The 15,306-nt window shown below is 45.9% G+C and overlaps 2 protein-coding genes across 2 annotated transcripts in view; one reads left to right on the forward strand and one right to left on the reverse strand.

Moving 5' to 3' along the window:
• Positions 1-430: 430 nt before the first annotated feature.
• On the forward strand, positions 431-8,512 carry LOC104546523 (cathepsin E-A-like). Its single transcript, XM_010191938.1, has 9 exons — positions 431-486; positions 661-838; positions 2,520-2,637; positions 3,109-3,227; positions 3,665-3,864; positions 4,544-4,666; positions 5,386-5,530; positions 8,144-8,242; positions 8,336-8,512. Exons 1-9 carry the CDS (start codon positions 431-433, stop codon positions 8,510-8,512), a joined length of 1,215 nt encoding a protein of 404 aa, XP_010190240.1.
• Positions 8,513-14,319: 5,807 nt separating this feature from the next.
• The window catches only part of BEST3 (bestrophin 3), an 18,349-nt gene continuing 17,362 nt past the window's right edge, over positions 14,320-15,306 (reverse strand). The window contains exon 9 of the mRNA XM_010191939.1: positions 14,320-15,220. Coding sequence (XP_010190241.1) covers positions 14,320-15,220 — 901 coding nt within the window. The remainder of the gene's footprint in view (positions 15,221-15,306) is intronic.

Here is a 15,306-nt window from a genome sequence, read left to right on the forward strand (position 1 = left end):
AAAAGGGGAATGGTTGTATATTACATCCTTTTCCTCTGCATTGGATGCTTCTGGGCCACTTGTCACTAAAGTGAGCTTAAAAAAGCAGCTTTAAAACAGGGAACCAGGCAAATCCTTGGACCGCCTCCTCTCTCCCATGCCAATGGGAGTCAAGCTTACCCCATTTATTATATTTCTGTAAAAGACATTAAGGGTTGTTAGAAGAAATGTCTGTTTGGTCTAGACTGTGCCCTGGTTATGTGCGCCTTAGGAGCTCCACTGGCCACCGCTATTTGCACAGTCCAGCAGAGAGCAAATGGATCGGTTTTCTGCCAAAGCACTGACCCTCCACGATTGATTGACCTGGCGAGCGGCCCTCTGCTGACAACAGGGTATAAAAAAGGGACTTCTGAGCAAATGAGTGTCATTGGACTTTGCGCCGCTTGGAGCCATGAGGGTGATACTGTTGGCTGTGGTTTACATCCCTTTCGCTGTGGCCGTGGAACGGTAAGAAAACACACCCAGCATCATTGGTGTGTGTCTCAGCTGGCTGCCTGGGGTGACCTGTGCTTGTTGCTAACTGAGGTCTCAAAAAATAAATTAGTTTTTAAAAAAAAGAGTCTATGAGAGCTCTAGAAAGGAGAACCAGTAAATTTTTGTGTGTTTATTTCATTTGTGTAGAATCCCTCTTGTTCGATTCAAATCCATCAAGAAACAGCTGAAGGAAAGGGGAGAATTAGAGGAATTCTGGAGGAATCACCACCCCGACATTTTTGCCCGGAGGTACCTGCATTGCTTCCCTGCAGATATTGCTTTATCAGTAGGATCCGCTTCAGAAAGGCTGTACGATTACATGAATGTAAGTACAGTTTTGGTAATGCAATCATAAGGACTCGCTGTTCTCTTGAAGGCAGATTTTTTCCCCAGCAGATATGAAACCTGTTCTCTCAGTGAAATTACAGGGCTTGAGGTGGCTTGTTGCTCTCCACCATAAATGCTAGACCATCAGAAATTACTTTACCAGTCTGCAAAATAAAGCATGTATGGATCTAGGTTAGCATGGAGCCTGGGAAGGAAGCTGATGTAACCTAACGGTGGTAGTCCCGTGACAAGTTTTATTCTTGTACAGATGTGTTTTGGACTTGGTTTGGTCTCTAAGCAAATGTGGAAGGTTTGCCTTGAGCAGACTTAGTTCAGGATTGGGGTTTTAGTAGCAGAATTTGATTATTTCACTTAGCTATATTCTATTTATTAGAAACTTAGATGTTCGCATGTTATTAAAAAAAATCCCCTAAATCTCATTTATTTGATCATGTGGATTCATAAGTCAGTGATAACAAAGATCCAAGCACAGCTTTTATTTTTCTGCTTTTATCTCCTGAGCTTAATGTGTGTTAAATGTTTGAGACCGACCTGGATCTCACACTAACCTGGCTGAATTTACCATCTAAACAGAGGAAGGAAAAAAATGAATTTCCCTGGATCTCAGGCAGGCAAGTCAGCAGGTCAACCATTTTGTCAGCTGTCTTTCCTGGGTTTAGCATTTTGTCCATTTTCTTGGTCTCCATTTTCTGTTTTATTTGGTTCTTCTGTTATGCTCATCTACAGGAAAGCTAAGTTGCAGAAATGTGGAGACTGCATCTGTACAGGGAAGGGAAAGCAAAATAAAAGGGCCATAAAAGAGTATGTCAAGAGGAGCTATAGATGTGTGTGAAGAAGAACAAAGGAGACCAAAAAATTTCAGCCTGCTTTAAAAGCTTATCAAAGAGGGATAATGCTCAAAATAACAAAACAAACCCCACTTCCCCAGCATATCCAGCTAGCACGAGGAACAGCTTTGTGAAAGTTTCAGTGCAGTGTGTTTGTGGTGTTCTTGGGGTGGATTTTTGTTTTTTTGGATGAAGATGTCTATGAGCTGCCCCACTTTACAGATGAATCAATAAAGGTTTCTATAATGCAGGAAGGAATAAAATCCTGCTTTATAGCTGGACATTCTCTTAAATGGTGCCCTTGCTTGTCTTCTCGTGGTTATCTCATTCAGACCATAAACTCCGTGGTCAAAAACTATATTCAGTGTATTAATTAACAAGTATGCACTTGAAGTTACATACTCAAATATTTGTATTGCTGCAAAAGACTTGGCACTGGCTATTGCTTTTCTATCTGCGTTTGAATTCCAGAAATGCCTCTTCCTAAAAATAGGCCTCTTAATGCTGAAGTGCTCTTCCAGGGCCAGATAGGAGCACTTAGACACTTGGGATGTGGATAAGCTCTTCACTCCAGTATCCATGTGTTCGCAGATTATTTCCAGCCTCCATTGGTATCCAAGGACAGTGACTGGTTTCTTTATCCACTGGATGAACTGCCCGCAGCCACTTCTGGAGCCCAAAATGCTTCCCTGTAGTGTGAATTTATGTTTTCAGATGAAAGTGCATCAAAACCCCTGAGAAAGCGTTGTTTGATGCTCCCAAGGCTGCCTTTCCCTCAGGAACAGCTCAGCAGGAGGCAGCCTGAGGCTGACGGGGTTGTTCCTCTCGCAGGCGCAGTACTACGGGGTTGTGAATGTCGGGACGCCACCCCAGAGGTTCACCGTCGTCTTTGACACTGGCTCCTCCAATTTTTGGGTCCCTTCCGCTTATTGCATCAGCGAAGCGTGCAGTAAGAAACATTACCTCTCCCTTATGCTCCTCATGGCTTGGGTACCTTGGCCATTTCTCCTTTCCTAAGGAGCTCATGTGCAGCAGGGATTTGGGAGGAGAGGATATGGAGCACTCCTGAGGGCCGCTCTCCTCTCCCCAACTTGCTCCTCTGTCTCTGCCCCTTCACGCTGCCCTGCATCCCTTTACACCACAAGGTACCTGAGGTGAAAGACATGAAAATAAACTTGGGAAAGCTACAAATAGTGGTGGAAATGCCCATTTTTGTTTCAATTTGTCTTTAAAACCCAAAATAACCTCCAAAGTACAGAAGAACTGGGGAGCCTGCAAGGGAACAAGCACCTCCATCAACACCTTCCTCATAAGACAAGCAAAAATCTGGCTCTCCTGCATATTGGCTGGTTCTGCACTGGGGAGCAAGTGTGCTGCCAGGACCTCCCCTCAGTGCACAGGTGTCATTTGTTTTGTGCAGGGGTGCACCAGAAATTTAAGTCCTTTCTGTCGAATTCATATGAACACGGAGGGGAAGCCTTCTCCTTGCAGTATGGCACAGGACAACTTCTGGGCATTGCTGGCAAAGAAACGCTTCAGGTGAGTGTCCACCTAAAATGGGTGTCAGCCTCCAGGCCAACTGCTTTTGTGGGGCAGTTCAGTTACTGGCTTTGCCCTGGAAAACCTTGCCTGGGTTAAACAAGGGCAGGGTGAGGTCCCACCAAGTTGAGAGGTGTGGGTGCTGCTCCAGCTACTGAGACAAATCCCTAAGACTTTATTTTTCTTTTCTGCTCGTCTCCTTGACTCCTGTCCTGCGTTTATGAAGAAGCAGCCACAGAATTAAGGCATTAAAAGGAAGTGGTGCAGCCTACCTGCCAAATGGGCACCTGCTGTATTGATGCCAGTCACAGAAGGATATCCAGGCTTTATAAACTGAATGAATCCACTGATATGGATCTGAGATGTGGCTAATTTCTTATACTTGATGGTGTCTTTTCTTTCAGTTAGCTGTTGTTTTGGTTTTTTGTACCAAACAGATAAGTAACATCTCCATCAAGGGACAGGACTTTGGCGAGTCGGTGTTTGAGCCAGGAGTAACCTTTGCCCTCGCCCACTTCGACGGTGTGCTGGGCTTGGGCTACCCCTCCTTAGCAGTGGGCAATGCTCTGCCCGTGTTTGACAGCATCATGAACCAGCAGCTGGTAGAGGAGCCGGTCTTCTCCTTCTATCTGAGAAGGTAAGTCTTTAAAGTGACACTGCCAAAAAAGGAGTAAATCTGTTTTAACTGTTCATAGAGACAACCCTGCATCTGTATAAAGGTTCAGCTCTAGAAAGTAATTTCCTCCACTTCTTGGGTTTTGGTGTTTTGTTTTGTTTTTTTTTCAATTTGATGCCAGAAAATATGAAGTGAAAAGGGAAAATATTGTGGGGAAGCCCATGAATTTTTGGACAGAGAGTTATTCCTGTTGGAGTTGGTCATAAACAAAAGGAAAGCTCCCAGCTCAGAGTCACCATTTCTGAGATGCCAGAAGTTTCCTTCTGGTCCATGGAGATGAACAGAAATGCCGTGCTACACCCAAGCAGCCGCATTTCAGAAGAGAAATGTTGCTCCTTAATTTGGACCTAGCTGTAACTCCACCAATTTATCTAGTGTTTATTCTGAGGTGAGAGCAACATCTGACTCAGCCTGCTTCTGACACCTATCTTAGCCCTTGGCAGCCTATGGTAAATCTTCTCAGAGGTTGTTTGGAGGCTTTGGGTTGGGACACATGCAGTTGTAATTTAGAAATGATCCCTTTCAGCCATCCATATCTGAATTTAGAAAGGGCTGTGGTTTGTCTTTTGCTTTTTAAGTGTAATCTCATTGGTGCGGGCTGGTGCACTCATGTGTGTGTTAACCTGTTTTCTGCTTTCAGAGGAGATGACACTGAAAATGGTGGTGAGTTGATTCTGGGAGGGATAGACCATTCCCGCTACAAAGGTTCAATCCACTGGGTCCCAGTCACTGAGAAAAGCTACTGGCAAATACACCTGAACAAGTATGTATGTGTGTATGAACATATGAACTACCTGGTGGGATTTACCTCCCCAGGTAAAACTCACAGAGGCAGAAACATATAGAAGGAGGGCTCAGCTACAGTGTTTTACCCTTGTGCCTCTTAAAGAGGGGGTTCACCAGGATGAGACCGGGGTTTATTAGCCCTCTAAATCCACTGTGACATGGGTATCTGGTTTCTGGGAGAGCATGTTAATATGTTTTAATATGGTACACCAATGGTCAAGTTGACTCTTGGTGGACTATTCAGTTAAGGGATTGAGGCACCCAGGAACTGAATCCAGCTCTGGGTCCTGCTCTCATCTTTCCTGTTAACCTTGGTCAAAGTAGTCAGTGCCCCTTCGTTCCTCCTCCTCCTGCTGCTGAAATCAGTGAGGACACATACCTGTGGGTGAGGACACGTACCTGTGGGTGAAGACAAATTCATCAGCAAATTATTAAGGCTGTAGGAGTCCCGAGAGAGAAAAGTGGGTCCACAGACAAGACATCTTCCTCCTGCAGTTTTCTTTTATTACGTTCTTGTCTTCTGAAGACATTCTTGCCTCCTAAGACTGGCAAAGCTTGGCAGCTAGTTCTTTAGACAGCTATTATTATTACTACTACTATAATATTGCTATTATACTATTATATTATTATTATAGACTTATTCAGTCACAATGCATATGCCATTTGCCTAAAGATGCTTTGTTTTTTCACTTGCAGTATAAAGATCCAGGGCCGGGTGGCATTTTGCTCCCATGGCTGCGAAGCCATTGTTGACTCAGGCACTTCTCTTATCACTGGCCCCTCTTCACAAATCAGGCGATTACAGGAGTATATTGGGGCAAGCCCATCACATACTGGAGAGGTAAGAACCATACAGCCAGAAAACAGCCAGAGAGGCAGAGAAACTGGTATTTGATGCAAAGAGCTTATAGGGTGGGAAAATAACCAGTATAATTGCTCAGAAAGGTCTCAGCAAAAGCCTTGTTTCCAGGACAGCACTGAACTTGGAGCCAAGCTGGTTTGACCTATCTTCCTTGCTGTCCCAGTCCTCCTCCTAGATGTCCACCTCCTCTCCTGAGCTCATCAGTACTGGTGTTTAAGGAAATAATGGGGGCATCTGTTTGAGGAATTGATCTGTACTCTACATCAGAGATAATTTTCTCTTGGAAAATCAGAGGAGCACTTCCTTTTGAAGTCCCTGGCTGTAGTGGTCAGCTCCCCTAAGCCAGCAGGTTTTGGTGCTGATGGCATGGGAAGGGGAAAGTACCGTAATTACAGCACCACAATGGCTCCACTGAGGGGAGCTCTCAGTGTCAGCTTGCAGGAGCAGGCAGTGCTGTGCTGCGGCTGTAGGGGAGGATGCACAGCGGTGTCGTTCACATCGCTGGATCACGGCAGATAAGGCATGAGGTGCAGGACAGCTCTCTCTGTCTATTATTCTTCTTCTGAACCTTACTCCTCTCTCTCCGCCCTGGTTTTCCTCTCTTCCCTGCTGCTCTCTCCTACATCCCCCTTGCTGACACTCCCCATCACTCCTTCTCATCCCTGTCTGCCCTCCAAGGAGCACTTCCACCTCCTCCAGAGGGCCAAGCAGCTTTGATAGATCACTGCAGGGCCTCTCTGGCCCCACACCTGCAATCCTCAGCTCCCCACGCCTCTCTGGGGGGCTTTATGAGCCAAAGTGACTCGAGGTAGGCTAGGATTTCCCACCACCTTGCCCACAGGCTGGGCTGGGATATCTCTCTGCTGCCCTTTGCACCTTCATGCTGGCGATTTTCAGATGACGTGACCGAACCCTTGTAACATCTAAAGCGCTGAGATAAAAAGCCCGAGATGGCTAAACCCACCCGCCTCCAGGGAGAGAGCAGCTTATTTTTACTGTGCCTTATTGCTGGCCCTTGGCTGACTTCCACGGGTAATTCCCACATTGCCACAGTTCCAGTGCCCCAAGTGAAGCTACCGCATATGGTTTCTGTTAACTTCGCAGTTGTCTTGTTCCCAACCCAAAACTCACTTGGAAGAAAATTAAGAGTGTTATGGTTGCCCAGTGCACTGGGCAATGATCAAAGACAAAGCGGACTTTTAATCTGCCTCCTTTTTTAAGAGGAGGACGTGGAGCTGCATCGGTATAAGTCGTGAGGCTTCTGGTTCTTTCTCAGTTAAACCTTAAATTCTGTTTTTAATTCACATTTTCAGACACGTGTCAAACAGTATGCTTTAATAACAAGTTTGTTTTATAATGGTACATACTACTGCATAGAGATAAAACATGTATTCCCAATGTGCTTATGTTAGTATAAAAGGAACAGATCATTGCAGTATAAGTTTATATATTCCAGTGCTGACATAAGAACACTCAGCCAGGATCTCAGATTCTGCAAAAAAGCATCCTTAAAATAAGACTTTCTATGACTATTTTTTGTAGAAACCAGAGACAGGCTAAGCATATTGGCTCAAATTTATCCCAGTATAAGTGGGTGCATCTGTCAGTGATTTTACCAGAACTTCTATCTCCTTCCAGCAAGGATTAATCTGTTTTGGATGTACTAGCTATGCAGATTAATTATATCTTGATTCTCGTATCCTACTAGCCATTATACAGGCTTTTTTACCTTTGTCCTCTGTGTCCCATGGTTTATTTTATTCTAATGATACAACACCTGATAAGTATACACAAGATTTAGGGCTAAGTTTTCATAAAGCAGATTTAACAACAACATAAAAGTAGATTCTACCTTATAGGAAGCCTCTGAAACAATGACTTTAAACACTGCAGTTTACAGCAAAGATCCCTCTGGGGCCTGGAACGTTCTGCAGTGCCATTTAACATGACAGTTGTTTTATGAAATAACTAGAAAGGCCAGGAAATGATCTTCTGTGTTACTGTAAGTGAATGTATTATTTATGGAAATTAATGACCGTGCCAGAGTTTATTTCTCCTTCTACTCTTTAAATCCCACTCCAGGGCAGAGTATAAGTATAAAGTGCTGTATTCCTCACTGACTATTTTTCCTTAAAATGATGTTGTTACAGAAGGGAGTGGGGTGAGCTGCAGCCATAGGGTGCTCCCTGCGTGGGCTGGAGGCAGCTCCCTTGATCCAGTCCTAGCCAGAACATTGGAGGACTTTTGCTCAGCAAACCCTGCTAACATGGGTTCACGGGGGCTCACACACTCAATTTTGCTTCCGAGTTGCACAGGGGGGTTGTCAGAGTGCTCCTTCACCTTGTCTCTTTTGGGGCTTGCAAGGATTGTCATCAGCCCCGGGTCCCTAGGAGCTTTGGTGCTGTGGTCTGGGCTGCTAGACTGGTTTGACCCAGTGCAGGAACTGGAAAGCTGGAGGGCAGTGTTGGGCTGTAAGTGATGCTGTTTCTCTGTGGTAAATTCACTGTCACTTGCTGCAAAAATCTCGAATTCAGAGAGCAATACTTAAAGAAAGGCAAACAGCTCCCATCTCAATCAGTGCATTGCATACAGTTTCTCGTAGACTGCAGAAGACTGTCCAGCCTGCCTCACATAAGCTTCACGATCGGACACCACGAGTACAAACTGACAGCAGAGCAATACGTCGTAAAGGTGCGTACCCCCATATCTGTGGGGTCCCCTGTTCCTGCTTCCCGAGCTGGGGCTGGAGCAGGCTGCCGCAAGAAGACGGGTTTTCCCTTCCAGGAGTCCATCGACGACCAAACCTTCTGCATGAGTGGCTTTCAGTCTCTCGACATCGCCACTCGCAATGGTCCACTCTGGATTTTGGGAGATGTCTTCATGTCTGCGTTTTACTGCGTTTTTGACCGTGGGAATGACAGAGTGGGATTTGCAAAAGCTGTTCACAAGAAGGATTACTAATGAGTCGTAACACATTTATTCTGCCTTAACCTGAATGTTAATGTAATGATCTTTAACACATGTGTGAAGAAAGGCTTTAACTGAAACTCTGGACCTAAATGCCATTGTGTGTCACCTCCCCTCCCAGGGTTTAAGGGCTTTGGAGTGGTCCTCGTTCCAAATTATATAGTTTGGTTCAATCTTTATATGTTTACAACTGAGAAACAGTATTTTTCTCAATAACTGATGGACACTACAGCTCTCAAGATGAAGTGAAAACAGCTCAGCACTCAGATTTGCAAGAGCAGGAAGGATAAAAATGCTGAACGGTGCCAAGCTGACAAGATAGCAGTTATGAGGTGGGGGAACTAATCCCAGTTTGGTCTGGTCTAGGTATCCTTTTTTCTTCTTGTGTGCCAGTTTCCACCTAATTTCCTACTGCTTTCCTTTTCCTCAATATTTTCCATGGTTGGGGTTTTTTCTAATTTCCTTTCCTTAGTGCCACGTAAGTTCTCTTTATATGGGCTTGCTCCAACCAGTTCATATAAAGGGGAATTTGACCAACACCTGTGTGGCCACTGATTTCCACTACTGTTCCTTGCACATAATTTCCTTACACCATCTCTCAAACCTGCTTTTTCCCTTGGGCTCATTCTCATTTAAACTTTTCTATTCCTCTTTTGGGCCTCAGCATTTAATGTCCATGTCTTAGGTCAGATGCTGCTTTTAGCATCTGACGCCTCTGCCCTTGGCGGTGTGGGCAGCTGGGAGCAGCACCTATTCCCATTACAAACCCCAGACCTCAACCCTTGCCAAGGGAGCTGCAGGGAGATGCTGCAGTGTCCCTTAGCCTCAGATGAGTTACCAGACCAACACTCCAGCACTAAACATCTGCTGCCCCTTCCTCAGCCACTTGTCAGCAGCGGCAGCAGTGTCAGCACTGGCAAAGGTGTGAAACAGCCACAGGTTGCTGAGCTGATTTGGCAAAAGAAGATTCACCTAAATTATACCCATTGGAATATTTGTTTGGATTGCTAAAGCTGACACTGCCCTCCTACACGTGAATAAAATTTAACCAAGCAAAATCTGCTTTGGACTTAGTGCGGTTTCACTTTCGTTTTATGTTTTCTTACAGCAGTTTCTGTGCGGTGAGGCCAGAGAGGAGGAGGAGGAGAAGGAGGAGGAAAGGGTGCAGAATCCAGGTTGTTCTGTGGCCTGGAGGGGAGACATGGGACGTGTTGAGGCTGCTCATCTCCCCCAGAAGCCAAAAAATGTCTGCAGCCCCAGCCCCAAGCACTGGGCACCTCCCAGACAGGGCAGTGCCATAGGCAGCTGGAGACTGGCCAGGGGCTGGCGGCCCCAGGGCCTTGCTGCTGCTGCCTATCTGGGTGTGCTTGGCACAGAACAAACGGAACATCCATTACTGGCCTTGGCAGCGTTACGATCGCAGCCCCGTAGATTTTAAGGCTTCAGTTGTAAGATTCAATAAGTACTACTAAAGCAAGGCCGTTTGCCTGCAGGTATCTCTGAAATGCTGATCTTGCCTTCCAGTGTAAAATACTCTGTTTCTCCAGTGTGTGTTTTCATGACTCTCTATTTGCAGCCACAGTGTGTTACACACCCAGGCTACCAACCTCCAGCAATGGGGACGCCGCTGCCGATTGTCTCTTGTTCCAGACAAGATTGAGCTTACGAAGTTACCATGTATTTCAGGTAATTTCAGGCCAGTCTTGCCTCATTTCCCCTTTGTCCCTATCACTCTTCAAGAACAGAGTGACCATGAGCTAACTTGTTTGTCTAGAAAATGTCATTTGTTTGGTCATAAACCAAGACAAACAAACATCTATAAAGCCCTATCACTCACTGGGATATTTTTGTTTTCTCTACTAAGCTGCAGACTTACTCTGGTACATTTTCCTTATTTCTAAAATACATATATATGTTCCACCAGCAGTCAGAGATCTGTTGGAGAATTTTAAGGATGCTGGGACATGTCCCTGCAGCTGGTTGGTCCCTGCATCAACATCTCGACGCTATGAATTCCAGCGCAGAGTGTGAACACATCCTAGAAATAGATGGAAAGTTGGGCAGCGCATGCAGGAGCCAGCCCTGTGTTCTGATGTATCTCATCCTGCTCAGGATTATCACCATTTGATGGGAGCAAGCTGCTGCTCTGACCTATTTGTCTACCCTGGCCCTATTCTCTCCTCAGTCTTTTCCAGCTTTGCCAACTTCTGTAGGTCTCCCCCGCTGTTCCTGGTAGACATCAAGTTGACTTGCATGGAAGGTCAAACCTTTGCCAAAAGTGCTTCTTGACAGTCCAATACAGTCGAGATGACTGTGTTTCCCAAAGTGCCTTTATTCATGCAATAATTCAACAGTGTTCGTACTGGTGAACATGAATGGTATTGAACATGAATGGAATTGTTGGGTTTGCTAAAATAGTCCATTTACCACGCTAAGGCAAATAGTTTACTGAGAGATGTGCCTAAGAGAGCACATAATCCCAAAAGATAATTTAATACAGATCAGAGCCTGCAGATGTTTGCAAAAGTGAGGTAACAGACTAAATGAGGAGAGGAATTTTTTCTAATAACAACCCAGCACCAGCTTCTTTACAAGCAGCAAACAGAATATTGTAGCTAACCTGGACCTGTCATGCTATGTGTGAAATGCCATTTGGATGTTACAGATTACTTTGTGGGACATCAGACCTGTCATTCCTAATTTAACATGTGTCTAAATGTCCAATAGACCCCTCTGTAAAGCTTTTATCTACCTAATGGCTGCTGCGTGACCACCCTTAGCCTCCATTGAAGAATGAACACAGTTGCTCGGCAGAGTGAGTGGGACAGACAGCAAAATCATTGCTCATGAGATGCAAAATGTCCTGGTGGAAGCAGCAGTGTCTGTCCTAAGTAGCGGCCGGGCTGCGAAGACGATGATGGAAGATGAGCAGAGCTGGATGATGAGAAGCTGTGAAGGCTTCTCCAGGGTTAGCACTGCCAGGATGAAACATGCTGATGTCTGGGTTGGGGAGGATGAGCATTTTGCTCCAGCACCTTAAGCTCTGGTGGAAACTGTGTGAAGGAGGAGAGTGAGGAGGTGTGATGGGACTGGACCCTCAGTGCAGATTTGTAATGGGCATTTCACAGTCATCTCTGCTTTCCAGCTTAAATTCCCTTACAGAGAGAATCACACTTCCTCAAACTTATCTACTCTGAGAAGTGCGCTAGAAAATAGGGCAAACTTTCTCCACAGCCACAGAAAACTCTTTCTATACATGTACAGCTAGAAGAAGTACAGTGAAACTTACCTGAAACCTGTATCATTCTCCTGACTTTAACAAAGTGCTATAGAGGACTGTTTCAGGCTTCCAAGGAGAGCAGCAGTTACGTTAACTTTATGTCTAGGTGTGTGACTGGAGCTGTCTGGGTATTCTTAAAATGTATCATTTATACTTACAATTTACCATTTGTTAAAGTTAAGCTTGTTGGTAAATGGAGTTCCTTGACAGTTGCAGATGCAATGAAATTGGGAAAATATTCAATTGAAAAGTGTAGTTTCAGCTAGAAGAAGAAATAGGGAATAGGGAAGAAAGAGAGAATGCAGGAGGAAAATATTTTTTCTCTGCTGATGTAGAGAAGGGAAAACTATGCATTTCCACCAGTGTCACAGGCCAATAGAGCCCTCTCGCCCAGGAAGAGTCAGCAGTCTGGGGCTCTGGTGACTGAAAAGCTGGAGGATGCTGCCGGAAGCTGATATTGCCTGGTAAGGGCCGTCCAGAAAATAGGACTGCTTGGCTAAGGTGCTGTTTATTTCAATATAATTTCACTTTGTTGAGGTTCTCACTTTGCAGGTCTAACCTGAACATAGCAATTGGATTTGCCTGAGGACTTGTTAAAAAGTGGCAAAGGTGAGGATGCACCAGAACACCTTGCTCCAAAACTGTGATCAAACCTCACTGCTCAGCTGTTGTCAGACAACGGTGTCACCTCATCTCATGGTGTGAAGAAGTGTTTTCATAGGTGCCTGGGAAATTTGGGCTCGGCTTTTCTGCATACCTGCAGAAATTCACAGTATGAATTTGAAAAGCTCTTCTTTGGACTAAGTGTACCCTGTTTCCTGATGGGGATACACATGTTTTTGTCTGGTGTCTCTGAAGGTTGTGAAAGGGTGACACTGCTCAGACCATGGCTAACACACACCATCAGGAGCTGGTTCCTAGACTAAAATGAAGCTGGAAAAAGTAGATGTGGGGAGAGAAGACATAGCAGAGTCCTGCTGTATGTGATAGCCTACTGCAAGGACTCCTCACCTAAGCTGCTACCAAGAGGAGCCAGAGCAAGCAGATCTGTTCATTCCCTTCTCAGCTTCAGGGAGTCCTGGTGACTCTCAGGAGCCATTGGTGCTACCAGTTACCCTGGTAGAGATGCTGGTTTGTTGCCTGAAGTGCAGTCTTCTGGGCAAAAGGGCTGTGTGGACTACCTTGCTGTCCATAGAGTCCACACTGCTTACTGGCTGCTGCAACCCTCATCATTTTCTGTGACTCTCCCTCTGTCTTCTTCCCAGCCCCTGAACGTCCTGGTCTCTCCCTTGTCTAAGGAGATCATCTACTTGGATACTCAGTCATGGGGGAATGCCAGTGTCACATGCTGGACTGCATTAGTGTAGATATGAAAGCTTACAACCAAGAGTCACCACTGCTTTTGGGGCTTGCGTTGAGACCCCTTGCAGGAGCGGCACCTGAAAGGCCAGGCTGCTACCAGGAGATGGCTTGGCCACCACTGGAGCAGCAGGAGCCAGCTAATGCTGGCTCAGATTTGGGTGAATAGCAAACATGTGTGGTACATCTGGGCAGCATGGAGATGGGAGATGGCAGAAGGAAGCAGAGAGCAATTTTTGGTAGCAGTCCTGGGCCATTTGGTTGTCTCCCTGGGATGACTGCAGTCTGTGCGCTGCCAGCTGAAGATCTCCACAAGAGTAGACCCCTAAGCTCAGTTGCCCCTGCAGCTCCATCACCTCTTGAGAGAGTGCCACAGCCCTGTCACCACTAGGGAGGCCACCTGGGAACAGTATTTTACAGTAAGCAGACAGTAGGTATGCCACATACATGGTCCAAGGAGCAGAGACCAATGCTCAGACCTCCCACGCCCAGCTCATCTGCAGTTTTGCCACTTCCATTTTTCTTAATGAAGTTAAACATTTAATCCTTTTATTTGTCCACTCTGCAGTGGCACAGCTTCAGCAGAAGCATGACAGTCTCTTGCCCCACACCAGTAAGTAAGGAGCCTGTTTTTTCAAGCATTCCTCCAGGCAGTGAGAGACCATGGGCTGAATCTCTCCAGGCTGAGGAAGGAATTGAACCCACACCTCCCTTTCCAGCCACTTGAGTAGAAACCAGAGCTGTTGGTGAGTCTTACAAGGATGTAATGGACTTCAATCTGAAGGAGCGGCCAAAGGTGGTGATGTTTGGGATGGATTCAAAGTGGACAGAGCCACCTTCACTCTTCTGATAACCTCAGTTTTTCGTCTAGGTGAGCCTACACATCTCTGCTGTGTGCGCTGGCTGGTTTGCATCCACTCCTGAGGCTCCCACTTCTCTCCGTAAATGTTTTCCCCACAGGGTCACAGATTTCAAGCCAGTGACCAAGAGGCTTAAAGCACGTCACCACAGTGCCTCCTTTTTAGATGCCCACATCCTCTCTTGGATCTTGCTCAGGACTTGTCTGAGCATCGTGTCTGCCTGTCTGCACTTTCAGCAAACCTGTGTGAGAACCACTTTCAGAAAAAGAGAGGAAGTTCAGTCAAACCCAGGGGAAGTACTGTCAAAGTTTTCTTTCACTTTTCTCATTAGAAAATTCTACTATGGCTGTTTCTTTAGCATCCAGGTTTTCCCATAACTGCTGCATCTCAAACGTCTCTGGAGCAGCAGCAGAAGTGACATATTTTCCATCACTGAAGGTCCTTTGTTGTGAAGTTGTCCCAGGATCTGTTAAAGACAGTGCAGCATCAGCACTTGACACGGTATTATGGAAGCTGGGTAAACTCCATCGCTGAAGGGTTCTCTCCTGATCTGTTATGAAACCAGCTATGTTTGTACCATGGGGTTCGTGTTCAGGCTTTCCTATCACTGTAGGAAGTGACTGATGCACCTCAGAGCCTGGGTGGTATGTAGTAATTTCTGGGGGGAAAAAAGGGTTGTCCAGAAGAGTCACATTTTCCTCAGTCAGGCTCCTTTGGAGCTTCTCTTCTGGCATGCTTGCAGGGCGCTCTGTTTGCAGATCTGGTTTGCCCAGCACATTGGGTGCCTTCTCCTCAGCTTCAGAGATGATGACCTCAGGAACAGGCTTGTTTGTCTCAGATGAAGTGTCACTGTCGCCAAATCGTGCCTCGTTCCTTGAGGTTTCTGTTATGGGTCCTAGATCTCTGCTACTATGAAGTCTGATAGTTCTGTCAACTGCTTCATGTTTCCTCTTGAAGCTTGAGGTAGAGTGTCTCCCTCTTGTGTGCATTTCTTGCAACCGTCTGATGTGCCCCTTCTCATCCGCTGGGAAAAACACCGAATTTTCACTTGTCTGCCGACTGTACCGCCGGTGAGCTGGGGATGAAGGGCTCTCATGGACACTGAGAAACCTCTTCACTCTTCTCAGCACTGATCGTTGTCTTCGGTGTTTCTCCTCTTCCCAGGGCCACTCTTCCCCATAGAGGAATTCGGTATCTGCCAGCCTGCCAAATAAAGCCAGGTAGTAGGTGTCACTTACATATAGGAAGCGTGCAGCCTACATGCACATAAACCCTGCTGTCTCAGCAGG

This window comes from Mesitornis unicolor, unplaced genomic scaffold (assembly GCF_000695765.1).
Source record: "Mesitornis unicolor isolate BGI_N332 unplaced genomic scaffold, ASM69576v1 scaffold24099, whole genome shotgun sequence".
In the NCBI taxonomy this organism is placed as follows: domain Eukaryota; kingdom Metazoa; phylum Chordata; class Aves; order Mesitornithiformes; family Mesitornithidae; genus Mesitornis; species Mesitornis unicolor.

Coding starts and splice junctions, on each gene's coding strand:
- LOC104546523 (XM_010191938.1), top strand. CDS start 431: ATGAGGGTGATACTGTTGGCTGTGGTTTACATCCCTTTCGCTGTGGCC. Junction 839..2,519: donor GGCTGTACGATTACATGAAT/GTAAGTACAGTT, acceptor TTCCTCTCGCAG/GCGCAGTACTACGGGGTTGT. Junction 2,638..3,108: donor TTGCATCAGCGAAGCGTGCA/GTAAGAAACATT, acceptor TGTTTTGTGCAG/GGGTGCACCAGAAATTTAAG.